Source organism: Uranotaenia lowii, chromosome 1 (genome assembly GCF_029784155.1).
Source record: "Uranotaenia lowii strain MFRU-FL chromosome 1, ASM2978415v1, whole genome shotgun sequence".
Lineage (NCBI taxonomy): Eukaryota > Metazoa > Arthropoda > Insecta > Diptera > Culicidae > Uranotaenia > Uranotaenia lowii.
Genome location: NC_073691.1, coordinates 91,760,812 through 91,780,162, shown reverse-complemented (window position 1 = coordinate 91,780,162; position 19,351 = coordinate 91,760,812). Strand labels below are relative to the sequence as shown.

The 19,351-nt window shown below is 35.9% G+C and overlaps 2 protein-coding genes across 2 annotated transcripts in view; one reads left to right on the top strand and one right to left on the bottom strand.

Annotated features, from left to right (window-relative positions):
• Positions 1-19,351, top strand: part of LOC129739158 (UNC93-like protein) — a 57,089-nt gene that overhangs the window by 23,109 nt on the left and 14,629 nt on the right. The gene's annotated exons all lie outside the window — the stretch shown is intronic.
• On the bottom strand, positions 17,704-18,244 carry LOC129737620 (uncharacterized). The gene is made up of 2 exons (XM_055728782.1): positions 17,984-18,244; positions 17,704-17,910 (listed from the first exon to the last, which is right to left on the bottom strand). The coding sequence occupies exons 1-2, from the start codon at positions 18,242-18,244 to the stop codon at positions 17,704-17,706; spliced, it is 468 nt and encodes a 155-aa protein (XP_055584757.1).

Sequence of the window (19,351 nt, the reverse complement as noted above, 5' to 3'; positions counted from 1 at the left end):
TAAAAAGTCCGAAAAATCAATTTTATTTTTAAAATACTCATAACTTCTGACAGCTTTTCTGTATTTCAGTGTTTCAATGATGTTTGAAATCGTCAAGAATCCATCTTTCTGACAATGTATAGATATGTTGGGGTTCAATGAAAGTTTCGACCGCTATCTCAAATGTTCCGTTAGAAAAAAATCTTACTTTTAAAAAACGACATCCAATTTTGGCTTTGCTCAGCTGTATTTCATTTCCTAACGAACCGATTTTCAAAACTCAAATTTTAGTTTTTTGTCGTCAATTTGATCATTATTTTCATAGAACATACTTGGTCTGTCAAAATTCCCAGTTCTTCAGTATATTGGAATGATGATATAGATGTTTGAAATGTGCGCTTCGGGTCATATTGACCCGAACAGCTTTGGAGGGTTAAGAACGCAACAACTTGAAAAATAAATACAAAGGAACGGGCTCACCGGGAAATCCATATGAAATACCGATCCTAGATCTGGAAGAGTCCGCCAGGAAAACTGCTTGAATATTCGGAGAGTTTGCTTTCCGTAATTTTCGAAAGTTTCCGTCGTTTGATTAGTTCCGTTTTAAAAGTCGTGCCTATTTTCCGAATTTTGCAATTTTCAATTTTTTATGACAGAGAAAAAAAAGGGGCCTTTCCACTCACCCACAGCCTACTGGTCTCAGAAAAAAAATTGCACAGTTTCGTTTGAATCCCATACCATGTCTGCTCGTGGCAATGTACCTAGCATATTAAAGTATATATTTGCTGGTTGTTTTGAATAAAAAAATATAATGATTTCCCAAGATTATGCTCCTGTGAAAAAAAAAACAACAATTTTCAAAACGAAATCCATGGTTTTGGCTGTTTTTAAAAGCTTTAAAAGAGTAATCTTGTGTAAACCCTTCGAAACCTTCGATCTATACCAACCGATTATACTTAAGGTGCAATTCACTGCAATCTGATGATGATTTTTCTTCGTTATTGTCAGATTTTGCGAGCAGATATTCCTTTAAAAACGCTTTAAAATGGCTCAACAAAAAAAAAATCAAGTTTTGTTGATTTGCAAACAGCTGTATCCACTAAATTGCTCTCATCTTCTTTCAAATGAGAAGTATTGGACCGGAAAGTAGCAGAAATTATAAGAGGAGGATGCAGACACCTAAAATACAGATTAGACAAAGTATAAGTTTAAAAAACTGATCAAAATCATGACTGAAAAAAGTGTGCGCCGGCCGATGCGAGGTACCACGAATTAAGTAAAAATATTTCTTACAAAAAACGATATAATTTTTTAAAGATTTTTTCATGAATTATCATAACATTACTTTCATTTCCTGCATAGAAAGTATTTCGATCAAACGAATGGTTTTTGGGATACACGCATTCGTAACTGTCCCATTTCTAAAAGAACTAAGCTTCAATAACAAGCTCAAGCGTACTCAAGAGACGTACGAATATGGAGGTGAGAGAAAAAGTACGAAATCGTAGAGCGAAATTGGAGATTGAAGAAATTTTAGTGTGAAAACTCTAGCGCTCTAAGAAAATCGCAATACATGACATTAAAATGTTCATAGTTCTTAAGAATTTTTCAAAAACTCTATGATAGTATTCTACTAGTCTTAGATATCATTATAAAATGATAAAATTGCGTTGTTTAGCTAAGCAGCTAAAGCTTATTATGATTTTGAAGGATAATCGCTACATTTTGAAAGCTGTTTTCCTTAAAATTGAAAAAGTCATTAATCATTTCCAACGTAAGGGTGCTTAATCGGAATAGCGCACGGCACCCTTTCAAGTAAACGAATTTCAAATTCAAATCAAATCATTTCCAAAGTAGAGATAGCTTCACACAAAACTTAAACAATCTTCGATAATCTACCGAAAAAAATAAGAAAAGTTCACGGAAAACAAAAAAAAGGTAAAATTTACCTTTCTGTGAGGTGATTTTTTTCCACCCCTATTTCGAGGTAAATTTTACCTTTTTTCATTCACCTAGCAAAATAGTAAATAATACCGTTTCCCATTCACTGATTTAAAAGGTAAATGCTAGTTGGTATGGTATGGTTTCTTCAATAAAAATAAAATCAAAATTCATTCAAAGATTTATATTTATTTGAAATAAATTGGAATTGTTCATAATATTTATTTTCGAAACGTATCACCGGGTTTAAAAAAATTATTGAGGTAAATCCTTTTTTCGCCAGGCTTGTGTCAATTCGTTAACGCATTCATGCCCTTCTCCGTTCGACTAATCCGGTCAGTTCCGGCTTTTCCGGAATGATATCTGGAGGATGACGTGCAGTGGAATACAAGCTGGGCCGATCTGAAACAAAAGAGAAATATTATGACGAGAACCAGCACAACTAAATGATATCGCAGAAAACACTTACCATTCTGTTCCGATTTTCTCATATTGGCACGAAACAAAACTTCTCTTCTGAACGACAAAACAGCTTCACCTCAATAAACGGATTCGGCAAATAGTTGCTTTTTTTCGAGATGAATTGTCCCGTTTTGTTTAGCTCAATTCAGGTCAACTTCAACTCGCTACGAGGTAAGTTTTACCTTATTTGGATTTACCTTTTTTTCTAGGTAAATTATACTTTTTTATTGAGCTCGATTCAGGTGAACTTCACCTCACTACGGGGTAAGATTTACCTATTTTGGAATCACCTTTTTTCTCGGTAGATTGTACCTTTTTTCCAACCTCGATTCAGATTTTACCTCGTTGTGAGGTGAGTTTCACCTCGAAGAGGTAGAAGTTACCTTTTTGGCTTTCACGAGCGTTCACCTTGCTATCTCGGTAAATTTTACCTTTTTATTATTATTTTCCGTGTGAAAATCGCAAGTAAAGTAGAATGTCCCACATCCGAGTTTAACAGCGGACGATCACTCACTCGAACATTGTTAATACAATAAAGGAAAAATATTTTAAAAGACTGAAGTTTATTCAATATATTTTTATAAACAGATCTTAACATCTCAAATGCTGAAATCTGTTCACCATAATGTTTAAATTGATCATGCGAATAGACACTAGCCGTCTTTTATTTTCCAGTGAACCCAAATATCGCTATTGAACAGTTCAACTCTCAACCGTGATCTTTGCGGGCTCAAGATTAGACGACATTCACAAAAACGGCGTGAGAAAACAGCAGCTCTATCGACCGGTCCGATCGGAAGGCACATCAATTAACGTACGAGAAGATACACGAGACAAGTTTTCCGATGTGTAAGTTTAGAATCGGCCCAGCCATAGGATGTCACCATTTGATCGGCTCGCTTTTTCTCAATGAACCCAAACCAAAACAATTGCGCTACTGATGCTGCTGCTAGTGATGATTTCCAGAGACAGACGGAGATCATTCATTGAAATGATCAGTAAGTAAGTGGTGACGATGCATGCATGCATTCATGCCGTACTTTAAACGAGCTTCGACAAAATGGAAATTTTACTGGCAGCTGCAGTAGTCAGCCACCCTCACAAATCACCCACAAGCTCGATTCCGTTCTGTTTTGAGATGCAATTTTTCCGAGATCTGTCTGCTACACGAAGGAGAAGAAGGAGGAAGAGGAGAAGAGTACAAGAGAGGGCTAATGTTAGCTGATTTACATTATCTGTCCGACTGTGACAGAAGTATTGTCAACTTCTCCCCAATAAGCTCAAGCTCTTCTCACAACAAACACAACACACGGAACTCGAACGGCAGGCAAGTTCAGAACACTGGAAAAGCTTTTCCCGTATCATGTAATTAGCATTTCCGGTAGTACATAAGCTAACACACACGTGATTTGGCCCGTCGTCGTCGCTCGGCCGTTCGTCGAATGCCTTTTTATAACATGTCGTTCGTTTTGTCCATGTGCAATCGCTCGCTGCTGCTGCAGCCTTTGGTTGCGAATAGAAAAAAAATGTTTGAACGCGTTTTTGAGGAGCTTTTGTGAGAGCGCTTCCCCCATGATGGATGCAGGAAACGCATCTCTCTTAACCTTTTTTATGGTTAAAAATATTTGTTGATCTTCAATAGACAGTTGAATTGATTTTTCGAAATTTTACCGTGATATCAATATCCTTTCCACTTTCCAAAGTAAACTGTCAGCGGGGGTGAAAATGCGTAAATAGAATGACCCCATTGATTTCTGATTTCTGAACATAGAGAGTGATTTATATTCAATCAAACTTATCATTATGCTAAACTATTATCAAAGAAGAGAACTGAATACGTGCATAATATAAATTCAAAACATTGGATTTGTATCTGAGCATCTCATCTCAGTAACTTTAACATTAAACGTACCGGAGGGGATCAAATGACATTTTTTCAACTTCAAATTACTATAACTGCTATCATAATTGTATTTTTTCGCAAATTTTTCATTATGACTATTATTATTTTCAAAATGCACGTATTTTTCAGTATGGTTAGTTAGGGTAACGGATTTATTTTGGGCCAGTGGACCAATTTTGGACCACCTTGTCTAGCTCTCTTAGAAAACAACTAATAATGAAAAAAATTAGTGCATTACATTAAGAGCCCGGGCTTCAACAATATTTGCTAAAAAAATTCATGATTATTTGTTTTACAAGAGAGCTAGGCAAGGTGGTCCAAAATTGGTCCACTGGTCCAAAATAAGTCCGTTACCCTAGTTATGGTATGGTAAGTATGGTATGGTTCAGTTAGTTGATTTCGGAAAACGAATGTGGTATACTCACAGCTGCAAAAAGCGGATAACATTGATCACCGGGGTAACTTTGATGAACGTGAAATTTCTCTACATAATCATCAATGAGTAAGTTGAGTTTCAAATTGTTTGTATTTGAAAATTTCAAATGCAAGTAAAAATGTTATTTCAAAATCATGAGATATCAATTTTTTCGAAGGCTCGCAAACAAACACCCTTCCTGAAGAAATCAAAGCGTTTAGAAGCAGCAGGAGGATTATGTGGGAGTTCAATTTTTTTCCTTAGTAAATGTATTTAATTGGTGTAGTTTTTGTTGTAGTTTGAGGTAAATTTTTGATATTTAAAAAATAGGGACATTTTCCAAGAGTAAGCCAGTCTAGGACAAAAGGCTAGAAACCCTATCAAATGGTAAAGTTTGAAAGAAAAAATAAAGAACGCAAGGGCCTATGGAATTGAATTAAGGCAAAATTTATTTTTTGTTTAGTCAAATTTTATAAGTACCGTCAAACGGGGCATCATGAACAGCGGGGCTAGATGCAACATTTGTACAACACCACACTGATTCAATTTTTAATTTAATGTGATGTGATAAAGTTATCTTTTTATGATTACAAAATGATGATGACATATACAGTGAGCGAAATAAGAATAGCACCACTATGTGTTTTGCTTGTTAAAATATGAATACTTGAAAAATACGAAAATTTTCTTCCACAGTTTGTTCTGAATTGCTTATCGGATAAATCAAGCATAAGTTTACTTTTTTTGGACGTAGCAATTGGCGTTGAGGACCAAAAATGCGAAAAAAGGGTGCGAAATAAGAATAACACCACTTGAGTTTTTCAACAAAAACAAGATTATTTTTCAAAACTTACTGTGTAAAAGTGAATAATAATGCTTCAACGCATTGTTTGAATATGTTACTGCATTTTAAGGAGTTTTCCAGAATTCCAAAGGTTTTTGAAGGTTTTAAAAGGGGGTTGTAAGAGATGCTCGTCTAGCGTTAAGGAATTTGATATATGAGCCTTAAAACTTTATCAAACTGCTTGATTCCTTCATTAACATTCATAAGTATGACGAAACATAGATTTAAGGCTGAGTTTAAATCCAAAAAGCAGGTTGGAATTCAAAAATACTAATATTTTTTAATAATCAAACACTATTTCTCTAGTTTTAAGTCATAGATGGCAGCACTATCTTGTCATTTGACTAAATGCATGCCCATTTTCGAATATCCGGGATTAATTAGGGAGTGCTGGATTATTTTGGTCAAGAAATAAATACATGTACCGTGTGAACGCTTTGGAAATTCTAAGATAACTAAATCCAAAAAAAATTAGCATTTCATCAAGGTCACTAAAAGTTAATTTTTTGGACCGATTATCAGAATAAAGTTATACTTTGCGATGGAGCTTGATGGACCAGACGGCTAGCAGTAATATTGGTATGATTTGCAATTGAATTGGAAGTTGAGATGAGCAGGATTTTTTTCGATTGTACATTTTTGTGCTGGTGATTCTTTTGCAAATCCGGAAAAGCTTTCTGCAGCGTGAACTTCCACAAAACTGTGAAGGGAAAGTACCTCAAAATGATGAATATGGGCCTAAATAAACCTGGAAAATCAATATCGAGACTAAATTTTGTTTTAACTACAAGATATTGCTGCCATCTACGACTTGAAACTGGAAAAAGTGAGGTTTACTGAACAAAATCAAAGTTTTTGATTTCTAACCTATTTTTTTCTGATTCAAAATTAATACCGAATGTTTGTTTCATCATTTCACGTCATTTTTATGAAGAAAGTAAGTAGTTTGATAAAGAATTACAGCTCAAATATTAAATTCCTTAACGCTAGAGGAGCATATCTTAAAACCCCCTTTTAAAACCTTTAAAAACCTTTGGAATTCTGGAAAACTCCTTTAAATGCAGTTATCTATTCAAATAATTCGTAGAAGCATTATTATTCACTTTTACACAGTAAATTTTGAAAAATAATCTTATTTTTGTTGAAAAACTCAAGTGGTGCTATTCTTATTTCGCACCCTTTTTTCGCATTTTTGGTCCTCAACGCCAATTGCTACGTCCAAAAAAAGTAAACTTATGCTTGATTTATCCGATAAGCAATTCAGAACAAACTGTGGAAGAAAATTTTCGTAATTTTCAAGCATGGATATTTTAACAAGCAAAATACATAGTGGTGCTATTCTTATTTCGCTCACTGTATTGTTGCATCCTAAGATAGCTTTTTTAAGTTTTCGATTTTCTTATAAAATTTGAAAAATCGAACAATAAATGTAAAATTTTTAACATTTTTCGATCACCTACAAACTTTATACTGGTTTCCTCATCCTATACCAACACTGTTGATGTAAAAATATTTTTCGAGCAATTAATCAGTATTTTTAAATAAATATATTTGTGTTATCTTATTTTAATCGCCGCTGGGATATATTCTTATTTAATTTTTGGTCCGTGTTTCAATGTGGGTAGGAATGCGACGGGTTTCTTCATCGCTTCCTATCAACATTGAAACGGCGAGCGGCAAAGAATCACGCAAGTAGTTCAAAAGCTGTTCACAAAACAAAAGCCCTGCTCACATTTTCACCAACTATTCAATTTCTTCTACCCAAAGCGCTCTAGCTTTGATCTTTCCACCTATAATACTTTCATGTTCTTTCTAAATATCCTACCTTGAATTTTCACAACTCGCCGAAATGCCAAAAATTAAATAAGAATAAATATATTAATAATTCAGTTCCCAGTCTGGGGTAAAATGCAACAAAATGCAAATCAAAGAAACACCTTGTAAATCTTATTTTTATACGCTGGGATATGATTGTTTTGCATCACGCGTCTGTCAACATTGAAATTTCTTTCATCCAAACATTATTTTTTATGATTTCGGCTTTTACAATTTTTAATAATATTGTTTTACCCCTAAATGTATGCAGCATCCTTATTTTCAGAAAAAATGTGAAAAAAAGTTTTCACAAAACAAAAAATCACTGCAAATGGTGTTTTTATGCGTAATGATCTTAAAGTCATCGCAAATTTATCAGAAACTAGCTGATTTTACCCGGCCTTGCTCGGGTTCGCATAAAATAAAATCAAATTGAGTCGTTGGACTTCTCAAAATTTTGGAAGCTTTTAATTCATCATTAGATATAAGAAATTTGGCCAATTTTAAGCCATTTTAGCTTTGTAAGTTTTGTTGTTTTTTTTTAAGTTTGGTTTGAGATTATTTATTGTTTTTCTCGTGTTCATAATTTTGAAAAACTTATAGTTATGAAGTTTGTTTTTAAAGAAATTCAAAATTATTTCTCTTGATTGCTTGTTCATCCTATCATAACAACCATTTTTTTCACCCATCATTTCTAAGGAAGCTTGAATAGCTTTTATCCGATTTTTTTTATCTTCAGCTGCTGAAACCGTTTGTTAAACTTTCACATCCCCTATTTGATAAAAATCTTGTTTTGGAGATCATCCTACTTTGCAAGTTGGATGATCTGCCTGTACAATGGTATATTCAAGTTTTATTTACTTAGAAATTTTCTAAAAGACTTTAGATATTGTTGAACCATGTTTAAAACTCACTTTGCATGTTTTCAATGGTATGTGTGCGTTTTAAAATCACACTGCTTCATGAGTACTTGTTCTTAAATGTTGAAAGTTTCACTAACAGTTTTTTGAAGTCATCGAAAATAAACTATCTGTGACCCGAAGTTACCATTATAATTTTAAGGGGGGGGGGGGGGGTAGGTTCTAACGGGTATAAAAAAACACAATTTTCACGATTTTTTTCTAGAGCTATCGTTCAAACAAATGTATTCAAATTTTTTGCATTATACAAAGCATTGTTAAAAGAACATTTAGTAATTTTTTCATAGAAAAATATTGAAAAATGAGCCGGTGACGGAGCACTTTCGAGGATGCCTTTTAGAAAACAGGATTTGCGGTGGACACTGTATCTCAGCACAGAATCATCTGAAGTCAAAATATCAGAGCAAAATATTTTTAATAGATGTTTTTCTGGACCCCAACGTTTTTATTTAACTTAAAAATATTTTTATGAAATTTTTGTGGCTGTTTGAAGTAAAAACTACGATTTTTCACTTAAAAATCCGCCATTTTTCACCTGTAAAATCTTCCCAAAGTAAAAAAATCGAAAAAGAAAAACGTTGGGGTCTGGTATTTCATATGTAGAAAATATGTTCCAAATTTGAAAAGAATCGGATAAGTGGTTTTCAAATGGCGATGTCCACGGACTTTAAAAATGTGCTTTCGAGAAAAACGCGTTTGAAGTTTCTGCTCTTGCTTTCTTGCAGTATAAGATAGGAGGAGATAAAGGCCTATAACTACTACAGTTTTGCTTCAATTGACTTGAAAATTTGACACAACATTCTTGAAATGTTCTACAATAAGAAAATAAAAAAATTAAAAAATCGATTTTTTTAAAGTGTTAGACCCTACCCCCCCCCTTAAGAAATGGATTTAATTTGAGTTATATTTCAATGTTTCCATTGTTGGTAACAATCATCCCATCAGTTGTTGCGAAAAGTGATCAATGTTGTCAAGTCACATTGATGACCAAAAATGACTCAGAAGTTAGAAATTGGCCAATGAAATTGAATTGTATATATCTAACCCAAAACCTTAGATCTAATTTCCTAATCAATTTTCTAAACCTTCGTTTGAATTTCTCGAAGGCTATCGAAGCGTTAAAATCGCAGCCTTGGACTTATAACTCTGAATCTAATTAATTTATCTCTCTCTATAAATTATCCCAAAAATATGAAAATGGTTGGCTCTTAAAAGCTGGAATTTATAAAAATCGGTTCATAAGTTTTTCAACACTCAGTCAAAATAGCTGTTCGGCTGAAAAAGTAAATTTATTGTTCACTGTTCACTGTTCACTGTATGTTTTTGTATACCCGCCAGCGGCGTTAAATAAAATGCACTTCGAAAGCCACTACAATTTTAGTCCATATATTCCTAACAGGCTAGTTGTATTTTTTAATTCAAAATGTAGCCATATTTTGCATCCCAATATCTCGTACCGGTACCACGTGCTTTGAATAGTAGGAGGACAAAAAGCACCCGCCTAAATTTTCCCTTTCAAATGTTTAATGCTCAGCAAGCTTCGATTTGCTATCCAGTACACGTGAACTCTGGTTGGTCGTTTCTAATGCCCAGCCCATGGTGATGGTGAAAACAACCCCGCCAAAGGAAACGAAAATTGGACGACAAAATGGGTGCCATGACTTTTGATTCGTGGGAGAAAAAACGAAAATTGTATGGGAGGGTCCCTTTTCTTAAGTGGGAGGGGCTCAAAACTATGACTAAAACCTTACCGTGGTCCAAACACATAACTGTACCAAATTTCAGGCTGATCGGTTAAGCGGTGTGGATTTGTATAAGGTGCATACAAACAAACATATACAGTCCAACTCATCTTTATATATTAGATTAAACATTTTCATACGTTTTCATAAGATTTTTCATCAAAAACAAAGTTTGTTACAAGTTACCACATTTTCTGAGGAGGATGAAAATCGCATGTTTTTAGACTATTAAACATAACTGAAGAAACCAATATTTTTTTTCTGACTACGCCAATTTGATCTCCCATCAGCCTTAAAACTTTTGATGCATAAGGGGTATTATTAACTGTGAACATAAAGTTTTTAAAAGCCATTGAAATTGAAAATTGTTACATGTTGCCCCAGTGGACGGTAATCTTAAAAAATAAGCCCCTGAATTTATGCAGGATCATTGTCCATCTTTCGATTTTAATTGTTGTTCTGCCTTAACACATTGAGGACCACGATGTTTTTTTTTTGGAACGCGAAGAAATCTAAACCAAGAAACACCGAAATTCAGCATTGTTTATCTCAGAATTCACAGGACCAAAAGTTACAAATTTAGTATCTTAGAGCCACCGAAAGTGTTGTGTTCAATTTTGTAGAGTTTCGTGATTAATTTTATATCATTTGAATTTGTTCTGAGCTGCCTTGGCAATTCAAATTGATAAACTAGCATTCGTAAATATTATGAAGGTGTATCCTTTAAGATCAAGAAAACTCGTTAAAACCGTCAAAATAAAGACTGATGAATGCAGGGCCGTAGGAAGCATTAACTCATGGGGGAGTTTTTTTTCCTTTTAGGGGAGAGCCCACTGCGACCAGTAGTTGATCTATTGTGGTAATTACCCCGCCTTACTGTATGCTATTAGGCTCACCTGCACTATGGGTTGAAGTGACAGTTGATTGCTGACTAAGTTTATCCCAATCGGGTATGATATCAAAGATGTATGATATAACCTTCTTAGGGCTGATATGCAACCATATGTCTTGTGCGCTTATTAACTTTGCCCCAAGAACACGCTCTCTCCTCTTAAGGAGGGCGCAGCAGTTCCATAAGAGATGCTCTGCAGTTTCTTTTTCGAACCCGCAGAACCGACAGTCGTCGTTTTGAATAATTTTTATCCTTTTGAGATGCTGTTTTGTTGGACAGTGTCCTGTCAATAGACCAGTGTAAGTACTTAACTCGTGCTTACTTAAGTTCAACATGTTTTTGGACAGTCGTGCGCTTGGTTCAATGAATCTTTTCGCCTGAGCTGCTCCCTCTGCTGTTCTCCAGTTGGAGACAATAGTGGTGCTTTCCCAGTTCTTGAGTTCCGTATTCAAGGCACTCCTAGATACTCCGCAGAAAGGTTCAGGTCCAATTAAGAGGCCCTGAGATCCTTCCCTAGCTAGAACTTTCTGGAGCCTGGCAGCTTCTGGCGTAGATTGAACGGATTCACACATGTGCCTCCAACTACTTCTCTTAGCTTTACGGATATTTTTATTGTACTCAGTTAGGGACTTACGATAGTCATCCCAGTTTGAGTCAGCTTTTGCTTTGTTGAAAAGTCTTCTTGTTTTTTTTTCTTAACTTTTCTAGTTGTCTGTTCCACCAAGGAACTCTTCTGTTTGAAAGACGTTCCATCAGTGAACAGCTTGCTTCGAAAGCGTATATGATCTTATTGGTAAAACTGTTTGAAGCTTCCTCTAATTGCTTTGTTGTTCGTATTTTCACATCCAACAAAGGTTTACAAACTTCAAGTGTGTGTTTGTAGAGATCTCAGTTGGTATTCCTAGGGTCTCTATAAACGTCCCTGATTATTTCTCCTCCCACTTTGTCGAATGTAATGTGTCTGTGATCAGACAGTGATTCTTCATCCGACACCTCCCAGTTATTAATTTTCCCTAGAAGCAGTGGTGTGCATAGAGTTAAATCGAGGACTTCTTGTCTGTTCGCCGTTGTGAACGTAGGTTTGTTTCCCTCGTTACATATTTCAATATGGTTTTGTGAAAGAAACTCTAATAAAGACTCACCTCTATTGTTGATGTCTGTACTTCCCCACAGCGTGTGATGAGCGTTAGCATCGCAGCAGACGAGAAACAGCTGATTTTGTGCCCGGAATTTTTTTCATGAATTCTACTACCATCGGTGGGGGTATATCGGTGCTATCTTCCGGGAAATACGCTGAGACTACACTTACCGTGTGCTTACCTTTCGGTGTCGGTATTTCCATTCGTATAGCCGTGATGTCTCCGTCGATAAATTCTGTAAAGGGAGAAAATTTAATTCTTTTATTAACTAGTAAAGCAGCCCTTGGGTGAGCGCTTCTTTCGTCGTAAAGAATCTTACCATTCGGCGTGTAAAGCCCGTGTACCTTACCCTTGTTAACCCAAGGTTCCTGGATAAAGGCAAGGTCCAGGTTTTCGGAGACGAATCTTCTCAGTAGTGTACTTGAGGCTCCTACAGCATGATGAAGATTCGCCTGAACACATTTTAGGGTGCTCATTTTGAAGGTTTTTTGCCCGTGGTGGTGGGGCAAAGCACCGGCTTTTTACCATTTGCACATGTTTGCTTTTCTCCTTTTGGTTTGCTCCATGTGCTAGGGTTTCTTGACAGTTTTTTGTTTGCAGGTTTGTTGATGGTTAGTTTACCTTTTTAAAACTGCTCATTCCACTCGGGCCTGGTTTAAGTTGATCTTGTTCCAAGCATGGGCCCATGTTCAACAACCTAGTCCCTTCCGGTGAGCAATCTGCACTGAATTTACTGGGGCTATTCTCATTTTTCTCGTTTGTCCCTGAGTCTTGTCCCTGGTCCATAGATTGGCCCTGGTCCTTAGACTCTGGTTCTTTGAGATCGGGTGTTGCCGAAGTATTTCCTTTGCTAATCGACTCTCCTACTGTGGGTTGGACCTGGTCTGGCGCCGACTGGTCCTTTACAAGGCCCTGTTTAGGCTGCCCGGGTCCTTGAACAGCTTTATCGGTGGTGTTCCCTTCAACAGCTCTGCTTTCTGGATTTCTCTTGGTTATTTTCCAGATTTTTCTGGAACCAAATCCATAGTATATGACGAAGTTCCTCTTCTCCGACTCTTTCATCGAGGTATCGTCTACGGTGAAAACCACTTCGAGAGCTTCGTTCTTTTTGTGGGTATGGGGGAGTTTGGTGACCTTTTTTTCTATGACATTTTTGCTCAAACAATGTATGAATTTAAAAAAAAAGAAATATTATCTTTAAATACTATTTTATTATTCATTTTTAAGATCTTAAAAATAAAAAAGTATTTCGTGCTAAACAGAAACTTTTGAAAATCCTTTCTTAAGTCTTTCAAATGATGATCAGGATTTAATTTTTTTTTTATCAAATCAGGAGGATCAATTTTTTTTATCAAATATCCGGGTAAACCCAGGTAATCTAGACAAGATTACCTGGTTTTAAAATTTTGCGGTTCAAATAGAATCTATGCTAACTCCATTCTAGTTAAACATTTTAGTTTGAAATTTGGTTCTTGAAAAACTGCAATATTAATAATGTTGAAAAATATGCCAAACCATACGGAATTCCCTGCAATTTCTTTAAAAGAAGAAAATGCATGTGTCTTTATCAATAATTACTTTCCATTAAAAATCAATTTATGTGGATGATTTATTTAAATAAGTTTTTCATAAGTCAACCTTGCAAAATGAACTCAAATTCAACTTAATTTTTGTCATTTTTGGCTGAATTGCGCAAACGAATTGACTTCGGTTAACAAAGCTTCGTTTTAGTTCAAAACTCATCCATGTTTTTTTGCAGAATTTTTAAGTACCTAACGTTTAGTTTAATTATCTGTTTATCTGTGGAACCGAACCTGCTTATGGTTTTTGTGCCAATTTATAAATTCTTTAAAGCAAATTTTCCTTTGAACCACTGGGTCGAAGACCGTAACTTCGTATCTTATAAGAAAAAAAGTTATTAGGTGTTAGATAGGGGTATGTCTTTTGGCATTGATACATAATAAATTCAATTGACATCACTGTCGAGTGCTTCGCGAGGTATTGCATGACTACTTTTCACGAATGTCCAAAATGCCGTCATTAATTTGGAGTACTTGCCATAAATCCAAATACCGCCACTACAAGTTTCCCTTTCACATAGCGCAAATCGAGCAGCATTTTACAGTCCCATTGAAATAATCGAATATAAACCCTTAGATTTGCATACGTCGCAAAATATAACTCCATTCATTTCATCTGTTTTAAAAACGTCATCAAGACGTGGCAGAGTGTAGGCTTGTGAAAATCTCATCAAAAAACGTAAAGAACCGTACCCAGTCAGCCAGCCAGCTAATCAAGTGAATTGTGCTAAATCACTCAGATCATAACATTAATGATTACCGCAGTACGTACCCATAACGAGTGCAGCACCTACCTCAAGTTAAGTAGGTATAAGGTACTGGTGCTGTTTACTTTGGGAAATGGAAGATCTTCCTAATGGGGTGTTTCATTTACTGAGACGCCTCGTTCGCTCTCTGGGTTGCGACTTACAGGTCCGCCATGTCCATTATTCTGTCTGTCATAAAGAGCTCAGCATTGTTGTCGAGCTCGGATTTTCTTTATGAATGGCGTTCGGTTAATTCACTTATTTCACCGGCAGATCTGTTAATCTGTCCCTGTATATGTCATATGATTTGAATTTAAGTTGCTTGATTGTGATTTCTTCAGAGAAAAATAGTTAAAGTTTGTTTATCTTAAAAAAGAATTTACATTTGAGTTCGTGATAAAATCTTATTTTTTAGATTAAGTCACCACCAATTCAATCAAAGCAATCGAAAGATTCCTCTTAATTCAACCACGGTAAATGAACCTTCTTCAGTGAGCGTTTTCGATTGAAACCAAGATCAATCAAAAACGCTCACTGAAGAAGGTAGTAAGTTGCTATCGAAATACCGGTATATAAACTTTTCATTTACCGTGGTTGAATTAAAAGGAATCTTTCTATTGCTTTGATTCAGTTGAATCACTCAACCAAGTAGGCTCTAGCACAACACACCACCAATTTAAGATTTTTCAATCAAAATTTATTTAAAAAATGAATAAATAAATAAATAAAAAGAAATTGAAGTTGAGATATGATCTTGAAATTCTTATTTAAATTTCTTTTAAAATTGTTGTGTACTTCAGATTTTTTTGACTCAGTATTCGAACCAAACCTAAGTGAAATTTAAAAAAAATTGTAAAGCTAAGGGAATTGGTTTAATGTTTTTCATTATTGTGCACTAATTTTCCTGTGTTTAGTTTTTATTTTGGTTTGAAATATTGTAATTTGTGCTGCCTAAAAATAAATTTTCAAGCGACATTCTATCTAAGAATAAGGAATGTGATTGGACGAGATTTTCGAACAGGAAATGGAACACCACTTTACTAGTTCGCGGAACTAAGTGAAGAGAGGTTTTATTTGGTTTCATTTTACAACTACAATTTTTCCCGCGAATTTAAACAATACAGAAACTCAAGAAAGGATTGTCAACGTTATTGAGGTGCTAATTATTTGTATACTTTTAGGCGTTTTCATTCTAGCCAGGGTGACCAATATCTTCGAGATTAATCAGAATGATTTGCTAAAAATTAGCATTGATTTGAAACTTTGAATTCATATTTCTGTATTTATTTATTTACTATTCGTTTTTAAAATTATTTGTATTTTTTTTTCATTTTATCATTAATTTTTTTTTTAATTTGTGTAATGGTTTGAAGCAGGGAGATCATTTTGGGAATTAATTTCTTTATTCATTGAGCGTTTATGATAGTGTAATTACTGCTCACTTAATTTGAATTTAGTAATATCCCGCAATGTTTTGATATTGAAGTTACCTATCTCGGATAAAATGCAACAGAACGCAAATCAAAGTGACGCCTTGTGAACCTCACTGCCATACTCTGGAATATGAATATTTTGCGTCCCACGTTAGTTGACATTATATTTACATCCATCCAAACATTTGCTTTTATGATTTCCGTTTTAGAACTTTTTGTAATCATTTTAACTCCTGAATGTATGCAACATCTTTACGTTTATTCTTCTGATATCAGGAGAGAAATGTGAAATTGGTTCGAACTTCTGCAATTGATATTTTTATGTCGCATTTTATGACACTTCAAATTTGTCAAAAACCATTAATTTTCGTAGGCTTACAGCTTCTTGAGAGCGGCTGTTATCCAGGCAGAATAATACATAGGATGTCGCAGTAAGTCAGCAAAGGAACTATCACGGATTGAACCAGTTTAAGGCGGGTAGGTCGAGATAGTAAGGAAGAAAAGCGACCAAAGGTTATAAGAGTACCGTAAACCGGAGTAACATTGATCACCGGGGTAAATTTGACCAACAATAAATTTTTCCACATAATCATCAAAAACTCAGTCTATAGTTTGAATTATTGAAAACTGTTTTCAACATTCGAAAGCCTATAAATTGAGTATCAAAGAGGAAAAATTTGGTTTGTATTTAAAATTTTTATCTGTTTTTTTAAATGTAGTTTCAAAATCTTAAAATATCTATTTTTTCCAGGGCTTGCAAACAAACAGCTTTCCTTATGATACCAAAAAGCATTTAGAAGCAAACGGGTTGTTGAATGTGATAGAACACAACAACTTTTTTTCTTTGTATATGTATAGTTGGAGTGCTATTTTATAGTCATTTAATGATAAATTTGTGATATTTAAAAAATAAGGAAATTTTCATAGAGTAATCTCGTATTGGACAAATGGATAGGAACTCTATCAAATGGTTAACTTTGAAAAAATGAAAATGGAAATAATAGGAGAGCCTAGCTAACCCAATCACAGACGCATCTGTATGCAGCTCAAGTTCACACCCTTGATCAAAAAGCATCAATACAGGCCTAGATGTGAGCATAGTTTTGAGGTCTTCGAATGATGATTGTTTTTTTTTAATTGTTATTGTAATTTTATTGAGTAACGATAGCCTTCTTTGGTACTACATAATCTATCAGAATCTATTTTCCGCTGACCAGGTTTGAAACCATCTCGGGATACTTCAAAGCCGAGAAATTCCACGGATGTCTATAAAAACTGGGTTTTTTTTTAAGTTAACTGTAAATCCGTGTTCAGGTAAAACTGTGAGTAATCGTTTTAGTTTCTCAAATACTTCACGTTCACTTCTTCCCGTAAGAATCACGTCATCAATATACGCGACAATATTGTCACATTTTAGCTGCGCGATTACTTGGTTGATTCCTCGTTGAAAAACAGCGCAACCGTTTGCTACACCAAATGGCATTCTGACGAACTGGTAGTGAGAATCCATTGTAGAAAACGCTGTTAACTTTCGACTGTTCTCTGCTACAGGTATTTGGTAGTAGCCACTGAACATGTCCACCGTGATAAAGTACTCACTCCCGACCAATTTACTCAAACAATACTCGATGGTGGGCATGGGAAACCGATCTTTAACCGTTTTGAGATTCAGAGAGCGGTAGTTCACTACCATGCGGAACTCTCCACCTTTCTTCGGAACAATAGATGCTCTGCTACTATACGACGAAATTGTGGGCTCAATAATTTCTGTTTCTAATAACTCCTGGACAATTCGATTGAGTTCCTTCTCGCGAGAAAATTCCATTCTGTAGGGTTTCTCGTACAAAGGGTGTCGATCGGTGAGAACTATCTCCATTTCAACAAACTTTGCCTTACTTACCTAACTCTCCGTAGCTCTTGGAAAAGCAGTCTCGGAACTCAGATACGCAGTTAAGTACTTCGTTCACTAATACTTCCTTTCCATCCGAGTTGATGTCATCTTCGGTGATGGGCAAATAGGATCGTATGGCACAAATTTCCTTAACGTTGAAATCATTTTCGTTCCAGTTGTCCAGTGTTGCCAGACTCGTTGCACTCTCCTTTAGCGATCCATACTTTTCCACTTTTTTTTGTTAGCATAACACTATTTCTTTTTAAAAAGTCGTTGCCCACTATCACTGGTAAGTCCTGGGCATAGTTTGGTACTACTATAAAGTCCACTTTTTCTGACACTTCATCCACCTGCAGCACTGCATCCACATTCTCTTCCACACGAATGCGTCGACCGCCAAACCCCTTCAACCACAGGTCAGTAGGCTCTCGATTCCCGAACATTTTTGCCATCGAACTCTTAATTGTAGTCACACGGCTACCACTGTCAATCAGGGCCATCATCTGGTGACCGTCAACGGCGACAAGCTTTTTGGAATTCATCGTCAACTTCAATCGATTTAACCGAACTTGATGGTTCCCCACTGCGGCTCAGAGAACAATCCTTGGCAAAATGGCGATCAGATCCACAGCGAAAGCATTTTCTTGACTTCGATCTATCGTCTGGTACCGGAATTGGTGTTTTTTCACTCATGACGGGCTTTTCATTCGAACGCATCTTTTCTAACCCATCTAACCACTTTAGTTGCTCATGGAGCTCAGGGAGCGAGCGCGTTATAGAAATCGTAACTCCACTGGACCTATGAATGTCTTCAACACCCGCGATCACATACTTTATTATCGTGCTATCATCAAAACCCCCTTTACGCCCAAGTGCGACTTAATCGTAAAAATATGTTTCGATCGTTTCCGCGTTTCTTTTCTTCCTCTTCATGAGTTGCTTATGGATGGAATTGGTATCGAGAGATTCGGGAAAAGCCAGCAAAAACTCGCGCTTGAATTCTCTCCAACTTTTTATATGAGATTAAACTCCACTCCACCATAAATTTGCTGCACCTCGAAGATGAGTTCTGGCACAGTGGAACATTATCAATTCAGACCAGCCATACACTTCTCCGGTCGATTGAATGTTCTTAATCCAGAAGTCAGCTGTTTCGCACGTCATAATGTCGGGGTTGAACTAAAAAACCAAATTTTCTAGTTCAAATTGACTTGGCCTAATCACATTCGCTAGAGTGGCCGCTGGCTCCGCATTCTCTTCGGGCTTAGTAATGTGCAAATTTTTCAGGCGCTCTATCTCCGCTTGCAGGGCTTCATTTTCTTTGCGGAGTTCTTCCATTCTTCCTGACCTGTCTCGGATGGTGACGTAAAGGTCTCGCAAATCAACAACTAGTGAATCGGAGTCACTCTCACTTAGTTCAGCACTGCTCATTAAGCCCTTTTCTCGTGGGGAATAGATCACTTACACGGCTTTGTTCTTGGCTACCAAAGATAAAACAATGGTAAGTTTGTGCTTCCGTAACTTCCCACGTGGTAATGTAATGTGCTAAACGTTCGATAACTGCTTTTAGTTCAACTTCTCTAACGAGTTTTGCCGCTTTCCTGTTAAACTAAGGACACTTAACGAAACAAATCGTTAATCAAACACCG

What these genes read in the sequence shown, in the direction of transcription:
- LOC129737620 (XM_055728782.1), bottom strand. Translation starts at nt 18,244, where the DNA reads ATGAATTCCAAAAAGCTTGTCGCCGTTGACGGTCACCAGATGATGGCC. An exon ending in CCCAGGACTTACCAGTGATA is followed by an intron (nt 17,911 to 17,983) that starts GTGGGCAACGAC and finishes GGATCGCTAAAG; the next exon opens with GAGAGTGCAACGAGTCTGGC.